Source organism: Linepithema humile, chromosome 6 (genome assembly GCF_040581485.1).
Source record: "Linepithema humile isolate Giens D197 chromosome 6, Lhum_UNIL_v1.0, whole genome shotgun sequence".
Classification (NCBI taxonomy): Eukaryota; Metazoa; Arthropoda; class Insecta; order Hymenoptera; family Formicidae; genus Linepithema; species Linepithema humile.
Genome location: NC_090133.1, coordinates 26,693,917 through 26,719,706, shown reverse-complemented (window position 1 = coordinate 26,719,706; position 25,790 = coordinate 26,693,917). Strand labels below are relative to the sequence as shown.

The window sequence follows — 25,790 nt, the reverse complement described above, 5'->3', positions numbered from 1 at the left end:
TTTTTGAGTAAATAATATTATGTGTAAAAAAATGCAAAAAGATTAAAAAAATAAAAAAACTTTGATAATTTTTGTTAATATTATTGATACAACAAATTTTATAGCACTCACGTATTATTTGTACAATCTAAAATACATAGTTATTTTACATACTTTTTAACTAAAATCTGAATTAAATTCTGCTTTGACATAAAGAATGATTATTTTAAGTTTTTGTCTAAAATAAAAATAAGTATACTTTTTTTGGGATGTGATGCAAGTCACAATACACATTTTAGTCATTTTTTAATTGACATACTGACATGAAAATGTGCATATTTTTCAGTTTTAAATTATTATAGATATAATATTATAGATATAATATTATAATAATATTATAGATAAATTTATTTGTTTAATTTGGTTTTAATTTTATTTTTTAATAACGGGTATCTTTAGTAGAATAAGTTTACATGTCTCAACGCTATACGATATACTTTGTCGAGAGTCAATCAAATTTCAATGTAATCCATTTTTCATACTTTTATCATATTTTTTTTTTTTCAAAAAGGGAGCAATTTCTCAAATAATGTTTACTGTAAATTGCATGTAGTCTGTTATGTTTTTTCTATGTCAAAGTGCCGTAACGTTTTGCAGACCAAGAAGAATTAGTGAATGTTATCCAAAATATTAAATTTGGAGGGAGTGTTGTAGATGATTTGTTGAAATGTGTCCACATCATATCATTTTTATCATCATATATTGTCCGTTCAAGCATATTCGATAAAATTGTGTAGTCTTTATGATGCTGAATGGAAATGCTATAGGTTGACGAAAATGTTGATATGTATGGAAATAGTTGTTGTGTTCTTTTTATGTTACTGTCGCTTTCGTTTAACCTATTTTACATATATGTATATGGTTTATATAAAATTTTAATCATAATTTGACTTAAAATTGATTATTTTAACTTACATTTTCTTTATATCTTTGACTTTGTATAAAGGTCCGAGAAAGTTTTCATCATAAGTAATGGTATTGCCATATGTCATCTTTAAGGTATACTCACCACGTGATAAATACTTTTTTGATGAGGTGGTGAATTGAATATACATTTCTCTTTCATTTATAAATGAATGTATCGGTACGTTGATTATGTTATTATTATTATTGTTAATCAAATTAAGTTTAAATATACCGAAAGTCACTGAGTTCATAACTAAATCTCTCGTTGGACGATTAACTGTAAAGATGATATTGCATTCGCCGAGTAAGACATTTTTATCAATGTCAAGTATTATTTTGACATTATAATGCAACGGCGTTAAAGGGGGAATGAAACTGTAATCAAGTGCATTATTCGTGTTGCTGACAGCAAAAAGCACTATTATAGCGATTAATACAAATCTGCTATTTAATAAAACATTTTGAAATGCCATATTAATATTTATATCTGCAAGAAAAATTTTTTTATCACAAAACACAACACACACTAATGCAACACTACACTAAAAAGAAACACATACTTATGCAACACATAATTTATAATTTTTATATAATAAAAAAAAGCGCGTATAAATGCAATGCTATTTGTAATAAAAAAATAGCTTTTGGACTTTTGTAAAAAAATTACAAGAAAGAGAAACAAGTTATTTCTAATTTTAAAGGGAAAAAAATATTTAGTATATAAAAGATTATACAGAGTTTTATCAAAAACATAAGTTACTTGAAAAATTTCTTTAAATATACAAATATAAAATAAATTATGTTATTTTAACTATTCCAAAATGTAAACATAATAAATGCAAATTTAATTATATACAAAATAAACTTTTTTTATTAATATTAAGGTAATTATCTTTTTCTTAAAATATATATTTTTATACATATATTACATAGCTCGTATCACACATGACGCGTTTAATTATTATATAATGTATGATTCTTTTAAAAGTAGAAGTTAGAGTTTAGTAGCAAGGAAAAAAATTAACAAAAATATAAAACATCTTTTTAAAGAAATAAATTTTTTACATTTGTAATACATTTCTTATCATGGATGATTTATGTACAAGGTTTCTTTTTATTTCTGCTTTTAAATTAGGTATGTATGATATAAACAAAAACATTCTAACGGCCAACAGGAAAACAGTTTCTTTACTATGTCATAAGCAGTTTGAACCAAACAGAAATTAAACATGTTAATATTACAAATTATGGTCTATAGAATATTATAGATTTTGGTCATATTTGTTGCAGCATATATATTATTTTTGCAACGACAAAATATTTTATTTTTTATTTATTTTATTGTTTATTTTTTAGCGTATACTTGATTTATATTGAAAAAATGATATTTGTTTCCAAATTGTTTTATGATATTATAAAATATTATAAAATATAACTAAAATTGTTTAAATAATCCGAGAAATATTAAAATGTTATATTTCTAATCAATTTATATTTATTTAATTAATTTTTACACCGCAATAATGATGATTGCTCATTACGCATAAAGCGACTCATATTGTGCAAAGTGAAAAAAGAAAAAAATGAAGTAAAATTAATAATATAGATAACTCTGAAAAAGATATTTTCGAGAAAATAATAAGTTATATTTATTATATTTTATAAATTTTTCTAAATTTTTAATAAGAGAGAATTATTTTGTGTTTTGAAAAACTCACCTATATATATTAAAATTGTGCCTTAATTAAAATATAGTATCCTAGCAATTAACAATAGTACAGTACCGTTTCAGATTGTGAATGTTAGAGATATATAAACCAATTCGCGATCTCACTGTTTCGAGAAATCATCGAACACTGAGAAGAAGAATATTGATACCTGACATAATAAATACGTTATGTATGATATAAACAGTTTCTATAAGGTCGTACAATAAGAAAGATTTTATTAGTCAATAGAGAGACGAGCGAGTTTAGGTGTACAATCAGCTAGATTGGAATAGCACAGAATATATAGAAAGTATATCCTCATGCCGTTTTTAATTACAGTCAGAAATTAAAAGTACTTTTCCATTTAAAAGCGTTAGATGAAATTCTCAAACATTAATATTTTTAAATAAATATAAATTTTTTTGTATATATAAACAAAGTTAATATTTTTTACGCAGTTAATCAATTTACATTAAATTATTAATCTAATGATATGGGCTTATGTATATAAGGTTATAAATGAAATAAGAGAATTAGTCATAGAATTAATTATCAAGTTTTTTTATAAAAAAGTATGTAACAATATGTTTAAGTTATATAAAGAAAATTAAGTTATAATTTACAATAAAAAAGGATCAATGCAAGAATATCAATATATTTCCTAATAATAAATTGATAAAAATAATTTGTCACCAAATCCATATTTATAATTTATAATAGGTATTAAAATATCTATTATTGCTATAGTATTGTTTTATGATTATTCAATTTGAATAATTAATAATCCATTTCTATTTTACTACTCTGCTAAAATATATATTGTAATATTGTAATAGGTTTTTATTATTTTTTTAGCAAAGTAATAGTAGTAATATTTAAAAATCAAGTTAGAAATTTAATTAATATTCTTTTTTATATTATTTTCAGTTATTTTCAATGATCAGTTTATGCAAATAAAGCATAGTAGCAATTCGTTAGAAATCTATCTATCAGTTTCAATCATTAGTTATGATTTGTACTATCTGTCACTAGAAATCTATCAACAAATCGTTCACATCTTTGCTGAATAAATTTATAGTCCATATAAAAACATTCATCATTATCAATTAAAAACGCTTCGAAACACTATGATTCTGTCAAAGATCAATCGGTTTTAACACATTATTTCGTAGTGTAGTAGTTTGCTTTCACAAAGGGCATCTTCGTCACAGTGGCTTTGTACGTTTTTCCTCGTACTTCGACTAACACTCCGCCGCCGAATTGTGCCAAATCTGGTGGTATGTATCCCATGGCGATTGACCGGCCCAAAGTTGGACTTGGTCCACCGGAAGTAACGCTGCCCACAGGCTCACCTTCCGATGTTAATATAGGCGCACCTTCTCTAGCTGGTGGTCCTTGATTTAATAAGAGCCCGACGCGTTTCTTTGTTACGCCCGTTTTTATTTGCGAAAGTATTCGATGTGCGCCTGGAAAGTTGGCCTCGGCCCTTCGTCGCTTTGCTGGAAGAAAAATCAATATTCTGTAAATTATTATTAAAAGTGAGGAACGAAGGAACAGTTCTTATGGTTTGCATGACAAAGTTAAATAAAGCGAGAAAAGTATTCGTCCATTTAAAAGCGTTTGAATAGGAAAAATTTGTTATATAGGACAGCGTTTGTGTGGGAAAATATCTATCGCATTCAAAGATTAATTTAATAATTTTTGTAAGATTACTTACCTACTAGCCATGTAAGAGCTGCTTCGACTGGTGTAGTGTTTTCGTTGATATCGTGACCATATAGACAGAGTCCAGCTTCTAGTCTGCAAAGATTTACAAAAAAAATGTTTAAATAGAATCCCATTCGAGTTTATACTACTTTTATTTAATATCTTTAATTATTTTCTGTAAATTTCTCGTTTCATATTCTTTCCATCTTTGCATTATCTTCGCTGTGTGTGTGCATGTTCCAAGAATGTTACTTCAATACAATATATAATAATATCTATCTAGATACCTTAGACTATCCCTGGCTCCCAGACCGGCCAGTTTCACGTCAGGAATCTTTAAAATTCTCTCGACTAGATTAACTGCGTTCTTCGCAGGCACCGAGATCTCGAAGCCATCTTCTCCGGTATACCCACATCGCGAAATTCTGACTTTACTGCCTAATATCTCGGTTTTCACGCTGTTCATAAACTTGAGAGTCTGAAGATTAATTTTTACTAACGATTGAAGGACGGTTGCTGCTGCAGGGCCTTGAAGTGCTATTAGTCCTTGCTCTAAAGGACTCAGGAAATCAATAAACACGTTTTTACCAATCTTTTTAAAGTCTTCCTGAAAGTAGAAAAATCTTTATTGTAAATTGTGATGATTAAAATATATCAAAAATATACAATGTTTTACCTGACGCTCCAAAAGATGTTGACTGTCCTCATCCCGCCTTCCTGCATTAGACACAATAAAGTATCTGTTCTCGTCGTCTTTCGTGATAATAAGATCATCGAGAATTCCTCCCTTGTCGTTGGTGAACACTGTCAGAGTCGCGGCGCCATTATTTAAATTTCTCAGATCGCATGTTGTCAAGGATTCCAGATATTCTCCGGCATCTTTACCAGAGACACGTGTTTGTAGCATGTGACCGACATCGAAGAGCGATGCCAAAGATCTGGTGTGCAGATGAGACGCAGCAATCGTCTCTTGATACTGCACCGGCAGCAGCCATCCGGAAAAATTGATAACTTTACCTAAAAATTGATAAAACGAGTTAATAAATAATTTACTTGATCTCAAATGCTTAAATAATTTAAGTTAAACAATTTGTCCAATTTTTAAATATGTTCTGCATTAATGTATAACAACATTACATTATAAATTTAAAAATATATTTCAAAAACTAAAGTTTTTATGTATTTAGTATTGTTTGTTCATATCGAATTACATTATATAATAGTTTCCGGCAGATTTAAAACACAATTTGAATAATATAATCATAAATTCTGTTAGAGAGATTATTTAACTTATTATAGTTGTAGTTTCACACCCAAATCTGCGACTTGCCTTGTTTTTCCACGTGTAGTTCGTAAAGGCAGGTTTTCTGGGCTTTATTGCGGGGCCACGTTGACGACAGCCGACGATTTTCCTTCTGAATCGCTTCAGCGGTTGCACGCAGTACCGCGGAATCGATCAAACAATTTGACGTCGAACTTCCACCTCTCTTCCTGATCCTCGACATAGCGGCTATGCTGCAGGTGTCATACACGCCGCCAAAAACATTTAGACATTTCTCAAGATTGTCGCAGATGACGAATCTGCCGCGGGCACCGAAACGAAGCATGACACTTCTTTCTTCGTGTTGTATCTTATACTAACTCGACGTTGCACCACAGCGTGCCACTTCGTTCAGGCTGTTGATGACCCCGTGCGATATTTGTCAACAGACTCGGATATACTCAATATTCGACTTTCGAAAATTTAATTAAGAAGCGTACAAAAGATACGCGACGAGATCTAGGTTTGCAATAGATAACAAAAAACGTCTCTTTATAAAAATCGAATTAGATTATCAGAAGTTATCTGCGATAATATCGGTTCGTTGTGTAGCGTTTTAAAATTGATGCTACTTATTTTATTATTATTTTATGTAAGTGTCTGTGTACAAAATAATCTTGATAATGAATTTAAGCATTTTATAAATTGTAAATAAAAGAAAATAAGAAAATTACAAAAGTCTATTGTGCGATTTTTGTTGAGTGGAGATATGAGATGAAAAGTGGACCGTTCCTGCAGACTCGATAACATTGCACATTATAAATACTAACTTTCTGTTTTCTTGTGATATTTGTAGGCAGTTATCGCTATCTTTGGACGTAAGAGAGATCATGGTACTGAAGTCACGCGATAGGGCAGCTATCATCATGCCACAACTATGGGACTGGTTGAAAGTCACGAGACTAGGTATGCTTATTAAATTTTTATTGTACCACGTAATAATAATAATAATATTAATAATAATAATCATGATCATCATCGCAATAATAAATTGTGATAATAATGACAATAATAAATGGTAGTAATAATAATAATAATAATCATTTATCGTCGTAATAATAATAGTTTCGTAATAATAATAATAATAATGATACTTCATCATCGTTGGTAATAATCCAATGACAAATGTCAATATTTATATAGTAGCGTGTCGAACGGAGAAACGACCTTAAAAAACGAAGACAGTATCAATGTTCGTTCGTACATTTTGTTTTTTTAGCTTCCGCCGTTTTTTTTTCTTCTCGCTCGCTCTCTTAGGATCTCTCTTCTACCTCTCGCTCTCGCATCTTCCACACGCGCATTCTCACTCGACTTCGCTTCCTCTTTTATTGAATCTTTTTTTTTCGCTTTTAATCTCCCCTTTTCTCTCACACACACGCACACTTTCTCCCTCTGTCTCGTCTCTTACACAATTGATGCAAAATGTCCCTACACAGTCCGACGAATGTGTGTGTGTGCACGGTTTCCCGGTTATTTTCTCTTTTAATCAATCCTCACGATCGCATTTTGCTCGACGCTTTCCACATTTTTTTTCCACCTTTCCTCCTTGAAATTCGCTCTAGATTTCTTTTTTTTAATCTTTTTAAATCCTCGCACGTGTTGACACATTCACTCACACTGGTAAATCGATTTGGTAGTGGAGGGACCGGGGAGGGGATGGAGGGCGGATTGGTTGTGTGAGGGGTGACGGTGGAGTGGTCAGGGTGGGAATGGGATATATTCGCGGGATTTGTACCGCACATAAAGATGCTGTAATCAGGCTGAAGTTTGATGGGGAAAAAGGGGAAGAGGGGAAAAATACAATACTGGTGAGAAAAACGGATATTTCGCGGTGAAAAGAGAAGGCGTCAACAACGTCGTGGGTCCGTCGATCGATAATGACTTTCGCGTTTTTTTTTTTTTTTTTTTTCCTTCCGATCGTCTCGCGATGTTCAACCGAACGATCGTTCGCGAAGAATTCGTTCTCGATCGAGGGACACCGATGTCGCGGCACCGTGAGCGTCGAAAAATCTAATAACGATCGATCTACGATCGCGAGGGGAGAACTGAAATTGCGATCTGTGCGCGATAAAGTATATTTAACTATATGTTGCCTCGTGTTGACGCGATTTTTGTTTCCGCTGTTCCGACATCGTTTCTTTTTTTTCTTTTTTTTCTTTTTTTTTTTTGGTCAACCTGTCTATTGTGCTTGTTTCTGATCTGTAACTATTGCTGTCCAAGCTAATTTTGCCTCCTGTTGCCTCTCCTCCTCTCCACTCTCCGTGTCCCCGAGCGCGCCGATCTGCCGGCAAAGAATTTTCCCAAATCTGGGCCCGTCCTCTTTCGGGATCGGACCCGAGGCACTCGTTCTGGTTGTCCGAAAGTCGCACGTTCGCGCATCGATCCGGCAGAATCGCCGCGCTGGAGGACGCGCTCGCACGTCTCGTACACGTTGCGTGTGTTGATTCATGTACGTACGTACATACGAGCGTATGTACGTACATACATACATACATATATGTATATTTTTATATATAGATATATATTCGGCTATTTGCTTTCTTTTGGTCCTGGCACAAAGGAAACGAGAATCACTCTCTTCTTCTTTTTCTTTTCTGGAAGAACCGCGGTTTTCGAAAAATGGAAAAAAGTCGCCCGTTTTGCATAAATTTTGAAATTTCCCAAAAATTCACTAACTCGAAACGTTTTTTGCTTTTGTATTTCACTCGGCCGTGACTTAATTTTTCTATTGATTTTACTGGAGGGGAGGGGGACTTTGTTTTGTTGCCTGTCGACATGCAATGTGCAATCACCATCGAGAAATTCTCTCTCTCACTCTCTTTCTCTCTCCCTTTCTCTCCTTCTCTTTCGCACTGTCTCTCGCGCTCTTTACTCACTTACAATCCCTATATGTATACCTCGAGTTCGATAATTTCGTCTAAAATTCCATTTTCGCCTTAACTATACACAATAATCATAATATATAATAATAATCACGATTCGAATACACATCATCGATCATTTTTCCGAATATAGATACAATAATTTCTTATTTTTCATCGTCTTCCTATACCTTGCTCTCACACACGCTCTCTTTCACACTCTCTCCCTCTCTCTCTCTTTCTCTCTCTCTCTTTCTCTCTCTTGCAATTACATCTTGCAATAATAATGGTTTAGGTCGTCGTATATCTATACATATACATATACATATACATATATATATATAATTTATAAAATGAAAATAGGTACAATTTTGGACGCTTTTCTTCGTCGAAAAAACGCTCCGAAAATTTTATTTTCGCTTAATAATGCCCATCGGTTGCGATTCTAGTCCACTTGGTAGTAAAATTTTGTTTATTCTCCTATCTCGTACGCACTTACATCCCATTTTCTCACATTTAACATTTCTCTCTCACGCCACTCTCATTTACTCGATTCGCATTCTCGCTAGCAAACGCTCTTCGTCAATGCATTCTCTCAGTCGTTCATTCTGTCTCGCAATTCGCTTCGCTTCGCAGGCAAACCCTTGCTCTTTCATTCATAAAATTGCAGCGATAGTCGCCCTCGCGATATATATCTGCCTTTCCGCCGCTAATTTCTAAAAAAGACCTTAAATTTAGGCTGGCCGATCGCGTGCTTCCGGTGTCGACGAGCTTCCGTTTGCGCCTTACGAAGGAACGAATTTCACAATCGGGAGCGTTTCGCACACAATTTCCGCGTATTTACAATTTAACCGCGACTCGAATTCTTTCATTCATCTCCCGTCCAACGATCCGAGGAATTAATTACGGGTATCGTTGCGCGCGAAAGGTCGTCCAGCCGGAAGTCGTGAGGCACAAAGAATTTATATCTCGCTTATAAACTTCTTTTCCTTTCGCCTATCTTCGATCTACACGCCCGCGAATCGGCTTCGCGATCTTGTCGAAGTGATCTCCTCAGTTCGAATCTTTTTATTCGACCAAGTTCCTCGATTCTCTTCCCGTATAAACGTAATCTTTTTTCTTATTGCCATAAAAGACTATCACACAGACAAATTTCATATTCCTGTCGATATAATTTCGGAGAATTTGGAATTTTGCGATAAGATTTTTGCGCGAAGATCACTTCCACGAAGACGCCAAACCGACCCGCTCCGCAGACATTAACATCTAACGAACTCTTAATCCTCGATCGTAAGCCTAAAGGATGTTTCAAGGATCGGATCTTTTCCCATCCTCGATCTCGCGTTGATCTTTTTTTTTTTTTCTCTCGCGATCATCGATCATGCAGTGTTCAATGGCGTCTACGCGCGAGCGCGCGTCGCGCTTCGCGCGTGGACGCGTGCTTCGTCCGATTTTGTCGCTTACAATCTAATTACATGTCGAAAGTAATTTCGCATTATTCTCCAACGTGGAGTCAATGTATTTTGATATGTTTGATCGAGAGAGCCGCGGCGTTTCGTCGAGACCCTTTCCTGCGCTTGATCGTGTATCGAACATCAAAATTTGAGAAATATCCCTTGAAAAAATATTCTTTGAAAAAATATTCGTAGTCGAAATGGCTATTTTGTTATGTCGAAAGTGCTATTTTGGAACATTAGAAAGGGCCTTGATGAAGCGTCGCGCATTTTTTTTCGAGTAACAAATTTTGCGCCGCAATAAATAAAGCACATCTTTCGAGCGTCCTAAATACAGATTATGGCAATATGATCGATCGACAAGAATTGAGCATCCTTTTCGGCTAAATAGAGCGCAGCAACGGGGGGCGAACGGGATCGAAGAATGAAATTGACATCTCGCATATTCCGATCGGTCGTAAGAACAATTATTTCTTGAATCAGAAGAATCGACGCGCGAGATTTTTGCGATCCCGCTCGCCCGTCGTTGCTATACTACTGGAAAGATAATTGACGGTCGACTGATCGTCCAGAAAACTTGATTCCAGTAATTATCGATACATGCTAGTTTTGAATTCTCATCGAACACTGCCCACGTACGCGAGATGGAATCGGATCGTCGCGTACGTGGTAGGGAAAAGATTGGGTTTTTTTTCGAATTTCGAATTTTCCTTCCACGCGTGCCCGGAAGCTCTTTCCGTCGCACAGAAGCACCTTCTTCCTCTTATTTTTTAAATCGACGTATTATCATTACCATCATCATTAACAACAACAAAAAGAACGTTCCTAGAGGTTACGCATCCGTTCGTAATGCGTATTCGTGCAAAAAGGCTCTCGCGATTTCTCAATTTGGGTCTCGCTCTTCCACCGTTAGTCGCAATCATCGACCATCCTCGTCCTCATCTCGTGAATATTATCTTCACATCGTAATCATCAATTAGACATATCCTACACAATGCGGAACTCGCTCGTAACCGAAAGAGACTGGTGCGAATATAATTGTATGCTTCCTTCTTAATATCTATCTCTTTCTTTTTCTTACTATAGTGCTCGCTTTAAAACAGCTCGCTCCTTTTTTTCTTCTTTTCGTACTTCTTTTTTTTCGCGCGTCGATTGTTTCCGAAACTCGAAATTGTATGTACGTAGCTCGCGACGTGCGTGGGCGCTTTGAGGATCCCATAGCTTCTCTAGTTGCAACTAGAACGGTTCCGCGATCGGAACGGCCAGCGAGGAGAAGAACCGCTCTTCTCGCTTTGACGTCCCGATCGCGAAATCTGGTTTGTTTAATTCGTCATCGCACTTTTTGGACACAAACCCTTCATCGAAATATCTCAAATCGCGCACACCTTGCCCCGCCTCAATCGATTAACTCCATGGTTAGTGCTGTCGCATGTCAATTTAGAAATGAAAAAATGTTTGAACAATCCGGACGTAACAATTTCACGAGAGACACACGTTTAATTCTAAGAATTATTTTACTATTCTAAAAATTATAATCGCATTATAAAATGTATCAAAAGACAAGAAGTATTTCCTGTGTGCGATAATAACTTTCGAGAGATCCCAATTTTGTGTCCCAATTGTTGATAATCGATGAAAATAAAAATGTGACAGCACTACGCAACGAAGCACGCTTGAGACGAGGGGCAATCGAAATAGTTATCTCGCTCGCCGATCGACAATAGGGAACGTATCAAGAGTCGATAGCGATAACTAATAATAGTGGTAATAGTACTAAGAGCGTTAACTGATAATAACTAATAGCGTTAACTAATAACGAATATCGCCGAGTGTACGAGCGCTCCTTATCGAGATCAATGCAACTTTTAATTTCGCGCCTTGAGAACCGCATATTTTTTTTCTTAACACAGATGTAATCTGGATTTTTATCAAATTCACTAAATGATATTCGGAATTCTGATACGCCTAGACGCAATATATGAGGGAAGATTTGTAAGAGTATCTTCCGCACGCTTGACGCGTTCGTACACCCGGTATTTCATTTGACAAGGTAATAATAGGTAACGATAAAGTTTAATAAATGCACGTGTCCTAAACTCCATGTGACAATCGTCAGCGTATTTTAAAGATACATTATCCTGCCTCTCTCACGCAAGGAAAAAGTCGTCGTCGATCGCGAATTTCGACGCGAGGAACCACATACGAGAGATGAATTAAAAAAAGAAACAAAAAAAAAGATTGTGAAAAAGAAGAACTAATCACGGTCGAATTGACACAAAGAGAACTAGACATGTATCACATTGATTTACCTAATGTACCACACGCGAACGAAGACAGAACAGTTTACAACACGGATCCTAATACGATGCTAATAATAATATAATAATTATAATAATTATAATAATATTAATAATAATATAATGTTAATAATAACATATAATATATATAACATAATAATAATAATAATAATAATAATAATAATAATAATAATAATAATAATAATAATAATAATAATAATAATAATAGCAATATACTAACATTTTCTAGCAATAGCGGTAGCAGTAGGTGTAATAATAGTGATGATGTTTTAGCACTACGCTACATGTAATAGTTTGCAGCAGCGCTAAGCCTGCGTGAGTGTATGCGTCTAAGGCATGAGAAAGAAAAAAAAGGAAGTTCGTAACAAAAATAAGAAGTTATCGACTAAAATTTAATATGACCTACGTCTCTCTCGGCGGACTGTAATTAATTTTCATAAATCGTCGTCTCAATCTACGTGAATAGTAACTAAAGAACCGTAGTTTGTATACCGTTTCGTATGTGCAGCTGTGTGCGTATGTGTCTGTGTGTTGCCTATGTTTGCGCGCGTGTATACGTTGACCTACTTTACTTCAGGATGAGTGCAGCTCGAAAGTGGGGCCGCGTCAATTAACGTAACGTTTAATCTTAACAGATTAATTAATTAATAATAATAGGCAGTAACTAATCGTAAAAAAAATCCTTAGCTTGCTTCATCGTTTTTAAACCAATTCTGACTAGCAAACGTAATCCGACGAGCTCGCTCGCCGAATGCCGCGTTTCCGCCACGCTCAATTATTTCTTTTTTTTTTTTGCCTCACCAAACTTTTCTCGTCGTTTTTTTTACCAATTACTATTTTATTTTTCATTAAATAGGAACTCTCTCGCAATGAGACCAAAGATAATCGTCAAAATTGAATGCGTGGTCTTCATTAGTAATCTCGCGGTTCGGCGAACGAAAACGTTGCAAAGGGACGATTGAAGAGTACGCGTATAACGGGACGTAGAAGAAATGAAATTCAATCTTCGCGATTCGCCGATTCGAAACGTGTTTAATTTTCCGTCACCGCGATTGAAAACGCATATAAAATGAGATCGAAATTAGTCCCCGTACTCTTCACTTTCTAAACAAGGAAAGTGCACTGGTATACATAGAAAAAAAAGGGGCAAGGAGGAACGTAAAATTTCAATAACTTCTATACAGCGCACATGATTCACACGCGCGATATGCAAATTAAAAAAAAAAAGATCAAGAAAGCGAGAGTCGAACTCGATATATCTGACATAAAGGGAAACGAAGAAAAATACGTATAAAACTCGATTCACGACAAGTCGCGTCCGTTTTTCTCAGTCGTGCGATACTACGCGCATAACTAAAAAGAGAAAAAAAATAACAAATATTATGAAAAACCAATCTCGCGCGATCGTCAACAACAATAAAATTTCGATGCCTAATTATCTAGCAATAATAATAATAGTTATAATAAAGGAAGAGAGAAGGACTTGAATTTTTTAACACGATATCATGTGTGTGTTTCTTTCACTACTTTTCGCACATAAATAATTACTCGCTAAGTAACATATATAATATTTAACCGGTGTAATTGTATGTACGCGTGTTTCGTGTATGCGTGTATAATTATAAAGAAAAGTATAGCCATGAAAAAAAAAAAAAATCAAGAAAGAAAGGAGAATCTCGAAACGTGGCTTCTCTTCCCTTACCGCTTCTCGTCGATTCACTTAAAAGTTATTATACGTTTATAACATATTATGGCTTCGACGATTTTCGAGCGAACTTTAAATCGAGGCATTGCTTCCAAGATATTTCTCTTTCTCTCTTTTTCCCCTCCCTTTCGTTTCTCTGTAAAATACGCCTTCAATTGCCCTCTGGCAATCTCATTCTAATAATAATGATAATAATTATTAACTAATAATAATCATAATAATCGTAGGTTAATCGCGGTATCGAAAGGCTGGGGCTCGCTCGACGGGCTCTCGACATTTTCGATTTCTCTCTCTCTCTCTTTTTTTATCTCCTACCAAGATTTTCATACGTCCACGCCGATCGATTTTCTTCCAGCGAATCGAAACGTGCGAGATCCCGTCCGGCGGCCTCTCCGGAAAAGCGTGAGGGTGGGTAGGCATTTTTATATGCAAAAAGGAAAAACTCGACGGAACAACAATCGAAGCTTCATGAAAGATCCATTCGCACCGTACATTCATCTTTTTTTGCTTTTTGAAAGTTTGTCTTTTTGCTTATACAAGGATCGGCCCGGATCCTGGCCGGCGGTTTGACACAACGAAAAGAGGCTACGTTTTGTCAGCAACGCGGATATTTCCTCGTGTACGGTCCCGCCACCCTGCCGATTCCACAGATTGCAGATATCTCCAGCATCATATTTTTTTCATGTTTTTGTTTTTTATTTGCCAATTTTCTTCGTCTCTCATTTTTTACACTTCTTCTGTGCGCGCCGAGTGGAACGCGTGCTCGTGCAATCCAATGGAAAGTATCTCTCCCTCTCGAGCCTCCTCCTTCTATCTTTCTCTTTCTCTCTCTCTCTTCTTTCTCTCGCCCTCCTTGTATCTCCCTCTTTCTTTCTTCTCGCATTAAATAAGTACCGATTTTCGCCTGTCCGAGTTGACACCCGTCTCGGCTTTGTACCCTCTTTTGACTAGAATTGAATTTCGAACGGAGGATCGCTCCCTCTCTGTCGCGATCTTTTCGGAGGCCCGAGATTGTTTTTCCCCTTTTTTCTTCTGTTTTTTTTCCGTCGAACGATGCTGGCCGGCGGGACCGGAAGTGCGTCGGTGTGTTTGCCCAAAAGGGGACTTCGACCAAACTCAATCGATACCATTAAACCTACACGCGCATCCTCGTCGCGCTCTTCGGCTCGAAGACAGCGCGGATGGACTTTGCGTTTTTTTTTTTTTTTTTTATTGAAATCGCTCTCGTCGCAACGAGGCTGCGCGTCGAAAATTAACGATAACTTGCGCTGTATAACTCGGTAACTAACTTTACGTAAAAGTCTGATTTCTGAAACTTAACGTTCGCCGTTTTCGGAGTCAAAGTCAAGCGCGCTCCGTTCCACTGTCGAGGTGCACCGCTGTCAAGATTGCAGATGCATCCACTGGGTTACTTTTGCAAGGACATCCTTCCGAGTTTCGCGGGAAATTTTTTTCAGGGATATAAAAATAAATGTATGGTATAAACATTCCAAATTTCGTTTTCGCGAAAAAAGTAAAAAGGGTCACCCGACGTCTTTCAATTTTATTCAACGGAGAACGGAGCGCGGTCGCCGTTAGACTCGCAACCAAGTTTATCGCGAACGGACGTTGAAACAACACTGTATATGGAGGGGATGAGTGGGTGGGGCGGTGGGTGAAGGGGATGCTTTGTTCCTGCGGGAGCGTGATGAGGTGGATTGGTTTGCCGGTAGGGACAGGTGGTAGGGTATTTTGTATTGTGTAGAAAAACAACGCTGTAAGTGAAATAACTCAACGTTGCACTTGAAAGACGAATAAAGTAATGGGGTGCGGGACATCTGAACACGCGTGGTCTGAAAACGATCTCATGGTCTCGCCGAGTCGGCTGACGCTAGCGACCAACCGCTCGACGCGTTGAAAGCAATCCTGAAAGCCGAGAATAGCCGACCGTCCGACGCCGGAAAAGACCCGCGGACGGGCCGCTTTCCGCGTCGTCGAGAACTTGGCGTTTTTCGTTTTCCTGATTTTTATTTCTTTTTTTTTCTCACGTTGTATACTTGACGGACAATTTCGATCTGGTGTCCCAGCTCGCGTGTTCAGGTACCCTCCGATCCGCGTCCGAGTCCCAAAGTCCCCGCTCGTTGGTTTCCGTAGTGAGTGCCTCCGCGATTTATTTATTGAATAGAGGCGGTGCGCGCGGTACGCGCGGCGCTACCGCTCGGCCCTTACTTATATACTGGAGTACGTGTAATTAATAATTATGCATGTGTGTATGCGATACGGTTAACTGTTAATTAAGTCATCTTGAATGGTTACTGTAATTAATTAATCGTTATCAGTTAGTTAAATATGGCTCCACCGTGCAATCGTCTATCTCTCCTTTCTCTCGCTATCCCTTCGCTTCGCGCTCTATCTCCTTCTTCAACTTCCTCGCGCCTATCTCAGAGTATACAACGTACACGTTGGCTAAACTACAAACACTTAGTACACTTATTATCATATTTATCCGTTAAATGTCGATTGAATCGTAGGAGGTAGGGATTGCGAGCGACCGGTTTGGCAAGGTTGGGGCGTAATTTTGCTTCTAAATTTTGCTTATAGGATTTGCGTTTTCTCTCGACAATTCGATCGAATCTTTTTCTATCGGTCGCCCGAGGTCCGAAAATTTGGGAGGGGAAGAAACGCTCAGCCAAACGGTGGACGGGTGGGGTAGGAAGTTGCGCACGAAATGAATCCGGTATACTTCCGGTCGTGCCACTACCCGATTAGCGGTAGGTGGTGTACGACGAGATTCTGCAGACACTGAAAAAGACCACGTGCTTCCCGTATACTTACTTATTTAACTGTTTAACTGCGGTACACTGTGATTACTGTACTACCATAGCACTACTAATTGTGAGTTATACTTGAGAACTGTCTGTTTACTGTAACGGAAAACCCTGACGAAGGCACCCACTCAGCGGACAATATACTAATGCATCTCGTTCTCGTGTTCCGTTCTTTTTTATGCCGATCCACGATTATTCGCTCTCGATAAACTCGCAATTTTTCATAGATGTTACAGATTCATCTGTCTTTTGTGCCGTTAATGCTTTTTTTTTTTTTTGTTTGAACCACCGGATAAACGGACTCGGCCTTTCACCTCGGACACGCATGCGGGGGGTTGCTCGGGTTCAGGTTGAAAGAAACACATTCTCCTGAACGGAAGTATGAAGAATATTTTGAAAAGAGTATCGCCTCGCCGCGGCAGGCCACCGCGACACGATTCGAGCCGATCGATGTCACACAATCGGTCCGTCACGCTCGCATGATCTGCCCGCGACGAGACAGCGCGATGGGTCCGTACGCTCGTCGTCGTCGACCGTTTGTCAATTGGTCGGTATATGGATTGGGATCATGGCAGTCGCTACTTCTTCACGACTTCGATCGATCATAAGGTTTAGAGTCTCTGGATTCTCTCCGTTTATCTCCCGATGTTTCCCTGCTCTCTCTCTCTCTCTCTCTCTCTCCCATCCGCTTAGTAGCCGGGCAAGAGATCCGCATTTTCACTGCACATTTAATGCCAAACGCGACATCTGACCCTCGTCCTCAGTATTGACATTGAATGCCGTTCTCCTTGTTAAGAGATAAGAATAAGAGTGAGAGAATCACGCTCGTAAAAAAGACGCAGTGAAAATACGGATCAGTGGATTAAATTTTGATTTCCGAACGTCGTATTTAGACGCCAAATTCGCGAATCTGATTGTCCCGGCTACCTCGATCGTTTCGTACTGCCAGGAACCTCGTAATTTTGCCGGTATGCCGAATGTTCGCGGTCGTTGAAGTCTCCGTTTCTCGCGCGTTTCCCCGTTGACTCACCGCCGTCATCTCTCTCGAAGTTCTCTCTCTGGGGCCAGGACGACGCGTATGTATATGTGTGTGCATATGTATGATGTGAAGCCGAGCCGACTCGCCGAACGCCGGAACCCACCGCCTTAACAACTATGGCTCTTTCATTTATATAGTGGACATTGAAACAACTTATTCCGGTTTTTAATCACGGAGGCTCGGTCAGGGTCACCGCGTGAAGACGCGAATGCCGCCGAGGCGCTCGCACTGCTAGACTGTCGGTTTTATCATATGCTGCGCACTTACGATACACACTGCCACGAATAATATGCACATACGTCGTGCGCCGTACGCCGTTGCCACCCGATAAATATTGCCGCCGCGCGGCAATCCGCACCTCTGCAAAGCTCTCCCTTTGCGAACCGGGCGCATGGGCGACGCGCGATCGTACGTCATATATATTCGTCGTGAGATTATTTCATTAAAAAATTAAAACCCGATCAAAAACAAACCAACGGTTTTTGCTTGTAAAGCCGCACTCGAACAACGGCCCTTATGCAATTGCCGCTGCCACATTCCTCTTGGTTGTGTGTTCCTCATGAGGTTATTATTACACCTTTCGTGATTGCGTCTCGTGGAACGGGGGTCTCCTACGGTGGCTTCCGAGGTGCCATTTTCTCATCGATCAAAGGGCTCGGAAGTTTCATTTGGAACTCCGCTCGCCGCTTTGTACATTGCCCGTCGCACTTTTCTCGCTCTCTCTCTCTCCCTCTCTCTCTCTCTCCCACTTCGAGATTATTTTCTCTCGCTCTCTCTTTCTCTCTCTCTCTCTCTCTTCTTCTCGTCGACTCTCGTTGACGAAACTCTCTGGCACCTCGCCACCAGTCTGTCGTCGGGCAGTAGCCCGGCGAAGAGACCGGTCCACACGTCACATCCGGGTACTCTCGTGTCAAGTCCGGGACGCGTTTGGAACGTGCGCACTCGCGCGCTATGTCTCACGCGAGCGTACACGCGCCGTTCATCATCGGTACTGCATCCAAACGTATGCCAAAGGCCGCGAAATTTTGCTCTGCGTTATTCCGTAGTACTACAAGCACAAACGCGTGTGCTGTTACATCATTCACGAATTTTATTTCTTTCTTCACCAAATTACCGTGAAAAATTGATCAACGTTTTTCCTCTTTTCAACGGCGCCCGAGATGACGCGTTTCCGCCTGAAAAGCGGACCTTTATTCAAGGCCGGGGGCTTTTCCAAGGCGGGTCGGCGTCCTCTGCACGGCGCGCGTGAAAATATATATTATTACGGGGCCGAATCGTAGCTTTTTAAGAAAACTTTTTTGGACAATTTACAAAAACAATTGGCTTTACATATCCGTAGCGTGTGTAATTAAGTGTAGACAAGTGTGCTTTAAGTGTAAAAAAGAGTGTATAGCTGTATCTCTGTAGCTGTGTAACGTGTAATAGTATATATGAGCACGAGTGCTCGTGTATTGAGAAATGTTTGAGCGCACGGGGTTGCACGCTCGTGACCAGGGCAACTTCTCTTTGATCTGTGTGTCGTTTAAGGGGGCGCGTTCCCCGACGCCGCGACGGCGGGGGGGGGAGCGACGCGCCACGCTTCTTGTGGGGTGCCTGTCTGCGTTGGTTTCTGTCGCTGTTGTACATTTGTGTTTGTTCCTTGGCGAGAATACCAATTCTACCGCGGCCGCGAGCGCGCGCGCGCACACGTGTGCGCGCGGTGCCGGTACCGCGGATTTTGCGTTTGATTCGTGAAGGTCGAGTCGTATTTGTAAGTGTGTATGCGCTGGGAGTATGCACCAGCGCATCCGGGCTATGGCACTTTTTAGATTATTTAAACATTTAGCAAATTTACATGAAAGAGATTAAGATTATGGGTAGGGCCGATTTTGCAGGCAACGTCGCGCTGTGGATTTTCATTATGTATATATATACCTTTGCGTATATATATATATATTTTTATCATTATCATTCCTGGGCCTCTCTCGACTATCTTAGTCGCGTTTCCGCGAGTAGGCTACGGTCGGGCGCTTAATTGTCTTCGGGTCGTCCGTGACGCCTCGGGGTCTTTCCTCTCCGGATCCTCCCGTCGTTAAGCGCGCGTGAGTCTCTCGTCTCTTTGTTATGTCTCGTCGCTGCTCGGCCGCATCTTCATCCTCCTCCACATCTTTCGCCTTTGCGCGGCACGCTGGCCTCTTTCGCGACGAAGACGGACGACCCAACAACAGCTCACAGGTCTCCCACGATTTTCTCCTGCTCTTGATGCGCCTCTCGCGCGCTTTACACCTGCGAGCTCGTATTGCGTCGCGACTCGCGTACGCCGTGTTTGTTTGTCCCGCCGTCTCCTCCTCTCATTCGTCGTCGTAAGGCCCGAAAATCTCACGCGGGTGGACGCGTTTGCGCCACCGGCCCCCTTACGAGTTACGGGCATATGTAAATCAATATATTTGTAAATTATTTTTTTGTGCTTTTTTTGCGGTGCAACCCGCATTTTTTATTATTATTATTTTTTTTCTTTATCTTTATCCTCGCTTACTGCTCAGTTGATTACAGAACATACACTACTAGATCTATTGTTTAACGCGCTTGTGTGTTTTTTTTTTGCATTACCTTTCGTTTAAATTTAAAATTATGGTACACGTTCGCGGGGCACGGGCCGGCGCCTCGGGAATTCTTCCTTCTCGCGCGGGGATGTGTGTTTTAATCGCGATCGGAGGGGGGTGGCTTTGGGAGCCACCCCGCCCGATTATTTACGTCGCTTTACTTTAATCGAAAAAGCAACCCTCGGCGCACGGCAGGATGCACCGGTCGAAAACAGTCGTCTGTCAATCGTTTCATGATCGCGATCATCATGAAGGATCTCGACGTGATTAGTGGTGGTAGTGTTTTGTATATTGTTGTTGTTGTTGTTTTATCAAAATTTCTTTTGTGATGGTGATTGTGAGATGGTGGTAAGTAACGCTGATCTCTCTTTTTCCATCCTTCTGTATCTCTTTTCGCTCTTTCGCGCTTTTACTACCGTTTCATGCACTGTTTTCGATACCTCTCGACGCTCGATTAGGGACCGCGAAATCAAATTACGTCTTTTTGCGAAAATCGTTGTAGACTCGTGAATTCCAACGAGAATTTCATTGCTTCGCGTTCTTGAGCGATACGTGCTTCACCTAACTAAACCTCTTTTTTTTTCACACGCTCCATCATTTATCCTCAGACTCACAGATATTGACTGATCTCCTAATTCGAAATTATGCCGAAATTCAGTAATTTCGCACTCTCATTCTCTCCCAGATTTTCTCAAAACTCTTTTATTCCTGACTTTTGCAGCACGTTCGCACCTTTCGCACAAAAGCGTTTCGAACTTTCGCCATATTAACCGTGATATACCTATACCTCATCGTTCGCGACTTTTATATTTCCCGAAAAAACAAAGCGCGATCGTATGCTAATAAAAGATGTCCGAAAAATGTCGGTCCCTACGGTGTTGCGTAGGCGCCGGAGTGTGCGAAGATTGCGTTTTAGGTATTACGCGTGTTCCTATCGTAGCTGTACAATCCATCGCAATGCCGTGTGCTGTGTCTGTGTGTAAGTGTATCGGTGTGTCAGTTGTGTGTATCGGTGTCGAGAAAAAAAAAAGAATTTCCCGATCGGTGATGTCCGAGAGACGACGAACGCTCCCGTTCCCCTCTCGGGATGTAAAATCCCGTCCTACAGGACGGGGGACGAGGTCGGGGCGGCGGAAGCGATCGCCGATCAGATCAGGGACACGCACCGACAACGAACAGAAGCTCTGGTTCGATAAGAAACGATTATTGTTGGTTGCGTGAACGAGGTGTATGCACTCGTCCAGCTTTAGGTATTTACATAGAAACTAACCCTATTTCGCATTATGTACGTTCGTTTAAGTTTACCAGTAAATTCTCAGTTTATGCTTGTGATATCAAGGTGTATTTACATACTACTTAATCCGAGGAAAAAACGCCCTGTAACGCAAAAACTTTAATAATAACGATCGATGAATCGACCCGCATTTGCGATCGCCGGAACTCGAGGAGGCCCGCTTATCCCTTTTCCTTTCGCAAAAATAAAAGCGATGTCTAAATATTATAAATATTCCGATTCTCCGAATTGGCTTTACGAACGATCAATCCCAATGGCGATGAGAACGTTTTAGGGAGTCGCGAATTTTGGAAAATTTCTCACAAGAAAATGTACTGGACGTGTCCGTCGAGTTCCGATCGCGAGGCGAGTACAATCGTTAAATGTAGCTTTGACGATGAATCCTTTAGCGATCTTTACTTCTCTCGTCCCAGATGGTCAAAAAGCCTGGCTATCCGGCGGCTTCTCGGCGCGTGTCTTTTACGTTCAACGAAGATGACGACGTTAGGCTACTTTCGTAATTTGCCAACAAAGAGGCATGAAACATGGAGTGTAGAATTTCTTTTTCAGAAAGGGAATATACATAGAATCCTTTTCGAAAAATTTTTCATAGTTTATGTTCTGAAAAGATGTATGATTTTTTTCGAACGTAGCGAGAGAAAAGACTTGTCCAATTACATTCGTAGGCGAAATTTTATTCGACGCAATTTGGGAAGTTTCGATTTCGGAAACAAGATAATGGGTGAAAGGGGGAGGGGAGGTGTTTGGAAAGCAAGGATTGAAAGAGTCGAGATGTCTTCCAAAAACGAGCCAGTCGAGGATAAAAAATCTCGTTGGGAGTTTCTTAAAAAAAAGACAACAACAACAGTAACGCGATCGAGGTTGATGTCCAGGAGTAACAAATTCGGCACGCTACCATTCAATTCCGCACTCTATTTAGGTCCGCGATTGCCAGTCGAAGAAACGAAGAAATTGAATCGTGTCGTAGATGAATGTCCGAATCAACTTTTTTTGACAACAATGTTTTGACCTCTTCTTGTTTTTTTTTTAAACTCTACTTCCGCTTTTTCGCTTCCTTTTGATTCACGTTTTCGTACTCTAATATCGAGAAATGATTTTCCAGCCGAACATCAAACATATTTCTCCGGTGCGGTCCCGTTTTATCGCGTTTTCGTCTCACCGAAAGATAACCCCATCGAAAGTACAAACGATCCCGAGTTTCGTCAAAGTTTCGGAGAGATGGGAAGGTGCGAAAGGAAATTTCGATCTGGGAAAGATCTAAATTGATGGGACGTCGCTAAGTGGGGAATGTCGTTTTAAGAGGGCGAAGGGGCTGGCTCGAGTCTCTAAAAGTTCGCTCCACGATCAAACCTACGGACTTTTCTTCATATTCTTCCTCTCCCTCGTCATCCTCATCTTCGTATCTTTTTTTACGTCTTTTTTTTGTTCTTTTTGTTCATCCACCTTCTGTATTCCTATTCGTCTTCTTCTTATTCTTCTTCATCCTAAGTATTGCGAGAACGTAACGATATATTGCAAGTAAAAGTTCAAAACGACGCAAGAGTTTTACGCGTTTCAGATTATATTACCCGGAAATAAAAAAATATTTCGCTTATAACGATCACAGGACCTCAGATTACCTGAAGCACGCCATTCTAAAATCTCACTCTCGTCTTCGCATTCGCTCCTCCTTGATGCTCACGAAGCATTCACGTACACTCGATCTGCTCATCCGCTCGACGGCGCGCCCGCGCGTCTACGCCGATCCCAAGGTCGTTCCATTCGCAAAAAACACTCAAGTATTCAATCTTTCTCTCTCTCGCTTTCGCACAATTTCCGCCGTTTCGCTCTCTTCCTGTGCTGTCACATTCTCTCGCCGACAATGCTTGGGATCACGTAAAATCTACGGGGGCGCGCGCTGCGCATTCATTCGTATTTCCCTTTCGCCTAACTATCCTAGTCTCATAGACCCTATATTCATTATTTATAATATTTATATATATAATATATATAATATTTAGCATTTAGTTTTTTTTTATTTCTCTCTTCTCCTTCGTCGCGTGCTTTGCTCACGAAAAATGCTCGCTCTTTCACGCTTACCGCATTTTTCCTCAATTAAACGTGTAAGTGTGAATGGGTTTCGCCCGTTTTTTTTTGTTTCTGTCATACTCTTCATACTCTGTATGTATATATAATATATATAATATAACTGTTTGTAATAACTATATTTTGTTTGTTCGCTTATGAGCTAATAGTTTTCGTGCTACCGAGCACAAGTTGCGCGCATTATATCTTCACCATAAAAGTGTGCTGCTGATGAGTTTTTTTTCGTAATATACGTTGAGTTGTATTGTACATGTGTGTGTTTGTTGTGTATTTACGTATGTATATATATGTGTGTGTGTGATTCGCGTGTGTGTGCATTCGTACGTATCTGTTGCGACGCGTATCTGTTTACGTCCGACGCGTTCGTTCCTCGAGCGCGCGAAGTGTCAACGTCGCTTTGCCGTCGTCGCGCGAAACGCTGATCGCGGGTGAGTGAACGTCCGTGCGGATTTGCGTCGCGTCCGTCTGTCACACACACGGGGAAGGGGGCTTCAGTACGTATATAATTAACAACCGTACAACGCGGCGACACGATACCACACTCGGGTGGACCGTTCGCCGCCGACCGCGTGACGCACAACGTCTTTATGAGCCTTGCGTACTCGCGTGTTGATGGTGTGCGATTCGCTTTATTAAGCATTACGGGAGTTTTTTGTTTGTTTAAGTTTAGGGGGGGGGGGCGTGGAACCTTAAGCGTGGTTCGCGGTGGAGATAGACGTATCTATGTATGTATAATATTTATATATAGTTTAGGTTTGTTGAGCCTGGCAGCGGGACGGTTGAGGATCGCCCGTTGGACCCTCGGCACCGTCGGCGCGCCGTTTCATCGGCTCTTGTACTAAAAGATCATAGTACCTTGGGGGCGTGTGCACCCCGGGGCGTCCCGGTTGAACAGGACGGCTCCGGGATGACTTACTGTTTCTTTAGCAGCTTCTCGTTAGTTATTTATGGCACGTTTCGGGAGTCGAGGCGGCAGCACGGCAGTGGCAACGTGTCCTGAGTCGAATCCTCGACGAGGCGACTCCGCGTCATCCGCGGAGCCTCCCCGTTCGACAGATCCTTGATCCAGGACCGATGTAGGAACAACGAATCGCGCGGGGAAACCGCGCGAGAATTCGCGGGCAGACGAGCGTTGCCACTGCGATCCTTCCGCCTCGCGCCGTGCAACGGATTGCTACACACGTACGTATTTCTCACTCTCCCTTCGTCCGGCGCGGTACCATCCGGAGAGTCCTGTCGACCGAGAGAGGCTCTCCCTCGATCGCTTCCGGTTGGCCTCCGGCCGTGTCGGTTCTATCCGAGTAGGAAGACACCGAAAGTACTACACTCTTCCTCACGAAGTCCTTTTGTTTAACGTTTTCTTACTGCTGAGACAATGAGTGAATTTCTGGCGACCGCACTTGGGCGCTCGGGCGAGTCACGCCGACGACGACGACGAATCGTCATTCGCAATCGGACGCGATCGCTCTTACGCGTTCTCGGAGTTACCGATCATCTCGTCGGCTTTCCTCTTGACGCCGCGATCTTCAGGCTGCTGTTGTTGCTGCTGCTGATGACCGATCGAGGACGGACCTTGCTGCTGCTGTTGGTGCTGTTGTTGATCGTGCAACGGCGTCGAGCGCTCCGTCGCCACTTGCGACTGTTGCTGGTTCATGCGCTCGTTCTGCAAGGTCGTCTGATCCGGCGCCCAAGGGGTCCACTCGTCTCAGTAGTAACTGAATTTTCATGGTTGCTGATTGCTCTGCTGATTGACGACATGCTGAGCCAGAGTGAAGCTCAAGGCGCGCGGATCACCGTGCAACCTGAGGGCCTGCTCTAATCGCTGCTCCTGCAGTCGCAGCGCTTCTCCTGAAAAATATCGCGCGTAGACGTTCTATTAAAAAAAAGGCTTTCACGAATCAAAATTATTAAAAGTTCAACGTGTTTCAATATTATATATACATATTATAATGTATATCGTGTT

General features: G+C 40.4%; 2 protein-coding genes and 1 long non-coding RNA gene across 5 annotated transcripts in view; 1 reads left to right on the top strand and 2 right to left on the bottom strand.

Moving 5' to 3' along the window:
• LOC105671243 (uncharacterized) overlaps positions 1 to 25,790 on the top strand; it is a 217,143-nt gene that overhangs the window by 8,090 nt on the left and 183,263 nt on the right. Inside the window, exon 2 of the long non-coding RNA XR_001100585.2 lies at positions 6,479 to 6,588. This is a non-coding gene — a long non-coding RNA (uncharacterized lncRNA). The remainder of the gene's footprint in view (positions 1 to 6,478; positions 6,589 to 25,790) is intronic.
• On the bottom strand, positions 472 to 6,253 carry LOC105671242 (aminomethyltransferase, mitochondrial). The gene is made up of 7 exons (XM_012365217.2): positions 5,692 to 6,253; positions 5,038 to 5,378; positions 4,649 to 4,968; positions 4,372 to 4,454; positions 2,664 to 4,153; positions 955 to 1,432; positions 472 to 878 (listed from the first exon to the last, which is right to left on the bottom strand). Exons 1-5 carry the CDS (start codon positions 5,966 to 5,968, stop codon positions 3,816 to 3,818), a joined length of 1,359 nt encoding a protein of 452 aa, XP_012220640.2. The 5' UTR covers positions 5,969 to 6,253; the 3' UTR covers positions 472 to 878; positions 955 to 1,432; positions 2,664 to 3,815.
• dati (datilografo) overlaps positions 7,791 to 25,790 on the bottom strand; it is an 85,742-nt gene continuing 67,742 nt past the window's right edge. For all 3 annotated transcript variants that reach the window (XM_067356560.1, XM_067356559.1, XM_012365214.2), the window contains one exon: positions 7,791 to 25,675. In XM_067356560.1, the coding sequence (XP_067212661.1) occupies positions 25,551 to 25,675 (125 nt within the window). In that variant the 3' untranslated portion in view covers positions 7,791 to 25,550. The remainder of the gene's footprint in view (positions 25,676 to 25,790) is intronic.

Excerpts from the sequence above, each read along its gene's own strand:
- LOC105671242 (XM_012365217.2), bottom strand. The coding sequence starts at position 5,968 with ATGCTTCGTTTCGGTGCCCGCGGCAGATTCGTCATCTGCGACAATCTT. Across the intron at positions 5,379-5,691 it reads ACTACACGTGGAAAAACAAG|GTAAAGTTATCAATTTTTCC; the intron begins GCAAGTCGCAGA and ends ATCAATTTTTAG. Across the intron at positions 4,455-4,648 it reads GGAGCCAGGGATAGTCTAAG|ACTAGAAGCTGGACTCTGTC; the intron begins GTATCTAGATAG and ends AAATCTTTGCAG.